Source organism: Poecilia latipinna, unplaced genomic scaffold, assembly GCF_001443285.1.
Source record: "Poecilia latipinna isolate Pla-1442-1.1 unplaced genomic scaffold, P_latipinna-1.0 Scaffold1045, whole genome shotgun sequence".
NCBI classification, from domain to species: domain Eukaryota; kingdom Metazoa; phylum Chordata; class Actinopteri; order Cyprinodontiformes; family Poeciliidae; genus Poecilia; species Poecilia latipinna.
Window position 1 is genome coordinate 7190 of NW_015113661.1, and position 2811 is coordinate 10000.

The 2811-nt window shown below is 39.6% G+C and overlaps 1 protein-coding gene across 7 annotated transcripts in view; it reads left to right on the forward strand.

Annotated features, from left to right (window-relative positions):
* Positions 1–2811, forward strand: part of LOC106959115 (arachidonate 12-lipoxygenase, 12R-type-like) — an 11856-nt gene that overhangs the window by 4692 nt on the left and 4353 nt on the right. For 2 of the 7 annotated variants that reach the window (XM_015051458.1, XM_015051462.1), the window contains exons 6-13: positions 663–769; positions 884–1056; positions 1356–1499; positions 1692–1895; positions 1986–2072; positions 2154–2320; positions 2404–2525; positions 2587–2687. The exons of 1 other annotated variant lie outside the window; for it this stretch is intronic. In XM_015051458.1, coding sequence (XP_014906944.1) covers positions 663–769; positions 884–1056; positions 1356–1499; positions 1692–1895; positions 1986–2072; positions 2154–2320; positions 2404–2525; positions 2587–2687 — 1105 coding nt within the window. Of the gene's footprint in view, positions 1–24; positions 173–289; positions 372–443; positions 567–662; positions 770–883; positions 1057–1355; positions 1500–1691; positions 1896–1985; positions 2073–2153; positions 2321–2403; positions 2526–2586; positions 2688–2811 lie in introns of all 7 variants that reach the window. 4 more of the 7 variants (XM_015051459.1, XM_015051457.1, XM_015051456.1 and 1 more) reach the window with 4 other exon arrangements.

Sequence of the window (2811 nt, forward strand, 5' to 3'; positions counted from 1 at the left end):
CTGGGGAAACTTCTGCTCGTCAAGGTTGAGAAGGATCCCTTTCTGATCTTCCCAGAAGACGAGTGGTTCTGCTGCAAAGTAGAAGTGAAGACTCCAGAGGATGAAGAAATTATTTTCCCTTGTTATAGATGGCTTTCCAGGGGTGAATTTGTGGAGCTCAGAGGAGGAAAAGGTCTGAGTTTTAAAATGCAGTCTGCACATCATTGATGCTGATACTCTGCAGGTTTTGCCAGGCTGATTATTCGGTATCTTCATCTTCACCATGGGATATGTGTGTTGTGTGTCTAAGGAGTAAAGTTTATGGAAGAGGAACATCCTATGCTGCTTAACCACAGAAAAACAGAATTGAGGTTTAAAAAGGGCTCTTACCAGTAAGTTTCCAATCAAGTTTCTCTAGAATTACACCATCTGAGCAAATGTTCAACTTTTTTTTTTCTCAATAGATGGAAGATCATTAATGATGGGTTGCCGCACATCAGTCATTTCAAAGATGTATTTGAGCTTTTTGCAGAAGTTCGTTTCTCCTTGTCCAAATCAGAAGAATATGAGCACACACAAAGAATGATGTGAGTCAATTATTCCAGGTTGCCCCTTACTTGTGCTCCTAATACCTTGAAGTTGGTATGTGTTCACCGATTTCTGCTTTGTGCTCTATTCTTCAGAACTCTTGAACTGGCAATGAAGGGACTGGCTGAACCTGGTAAAAAATGGAAACGAATTGAAGACATGAAAAATGTCTTCCAGTTCAAAAAGACAACGATGCCAGGAGGTTGAAGCCGCCTTGGGAGTTTAAATATTTACATCCCTTTTTTTTATTTTATCCAGAAATGTATTTTAGAGAATCAGAATTATGCTGTTTGGTTTCCAACTTTTATTATTCCAGAGTACGTTTCAGAGCACTGGAAGGAAGATGACTTTTTTGGATACCAGTTTTTGAATGGAACCAACCCCAATGTGATCAAGCGCTGCTCCAAACTTCCCCCAAACTTTCCAGTGACTGATGAGATGGTGAAACCTTTTCTGGAAACTGGAACCACTCTGGAAAAGGAAATGGAGGTGAGCATATGCTAGGGATTTCATGACAAATGTGAAACGATGCTTGATGGAGGTGTTGAAGGATTTTACCTTTTAGACAATTTTAGGTGCTAAACTAGGAATGTACTTGTATTTTACCACTGCTTAAGAGCTGAACATCTAAAGGGAACTAAATACTGATGCACTTCAGTTTTGTCTTTAAAGAACAATATTTAAAATCAGTTGTACTCGTTTTCCTGAATTCGTATTCACTCAATAAAATGAGGTTTGATGTATGGAGAAAAGAATGTACTGAATCAACTCGTTTCCCCCCCACACAGGAAGGCAATATATTTCTATGTGACCAGAAGATAATGGATGGAATACCAACCAGACAGAAAGATGGAAATCCTCTGTATGTTGCAGCTGGTTTGTGCTTGTTTTACAAGAACCCAGAAGGAAAACTGTTGCCAATTGCCATACAGGTAATTTACTGAAGGGAGAAACACTTAAACATGTTCATGTTCCATTAGTCACTTGCCATGTGACTGACAATAACACAAAATGATCATTTGAGACAAAATGGGAGCTAATGGTACAAAAATGTGACACTAATTGGGGGCATTAGACAAATTGAGTTATTTTTTTTTTTCTCTCTCCATCCCAATTCAATGCAGCTGTACCAACAACCCTCTGAGCAGAACCCCATCTTTCTACCAAGTGACCTTGAAACAGATTGGCTTCTGGCCAAGCTGTTTTTTAGGAGTTCAGACCTGATTCAACACCAGACACTCTATCATCTCTTGCACACTCACTATCTAGCAGAAGTCTTCACTATTGCTACTCTTCGCTGTCTCCCAACCATTCATCCCCTTTATAAGGTATCGGCTGACATTATAAAGATGAGCAAGCAAAAGTCTCTTTAAGCTATTTGACCTTCAGTTTTATTTATTTTTGTTTTGTCTATATAGGTGCTGATTCCACACATCAATTGCACTCTCCACATAAACATCTCGGTCCGCAAACTACTACTTTCACCTGGGGGAGCATTGAGTGAGGTGTGACTGGAAAAATCTTTGAAGCCTTTCATGAAACTCTTAGTTTTTATTTAAGAACATTTTTTTTTTTTTTTTTAATAGAGCTCACTTGGAGTGGAGGGGCTGATGGAGCTTATGAGAAGAGATCTGTCTCAATTGACCTACAGCTCCCTCTGTCTGCCTGAAAACATCAAAGAAAGAGGACTGGAGTCGATCCCAAACTTTTACTACAGAGATGATGCACTGAAGCTGTGGAACTACCTCAATGAGTAAGTAAACTTGGCAACATATTGTTGAATGCACTTGTTTCAGAATGCAATTGTAGCTATTCTTTTTTTCTTCCCCCTGCCAGATATGCCACAGCTATGGTGGACTACTACTACACTTCTGATTGTGATGTGATGAAGGACATTGAGCTGCAGGAATGGGTTAACGAGATATTCACACATGGCTTCTTGGAGAACAAACGTTCAGGTAAAAATCTGTTTTCAGCTCAATTGCTGCTACAGAATAATGGACAGTGACTCTGCAACAGGTTTCCCATCATGCTTCAATACCATTGAGGAAGTGGCAAAGTTCATCACCATGGTGATCTTCAGAGTGTCTGTACAGCATGCTGCAGTTAACAATGGCCAGGTGGGCAAATGTTATCCATTTTCTGGACTGTACATTTTAGCACAGTTTGAATGGACATGATGTGGCTTAAATGTGATTAAGTAAATCAAATCAGTTGAATGAATACCTCAGCAGAGCCACAGAT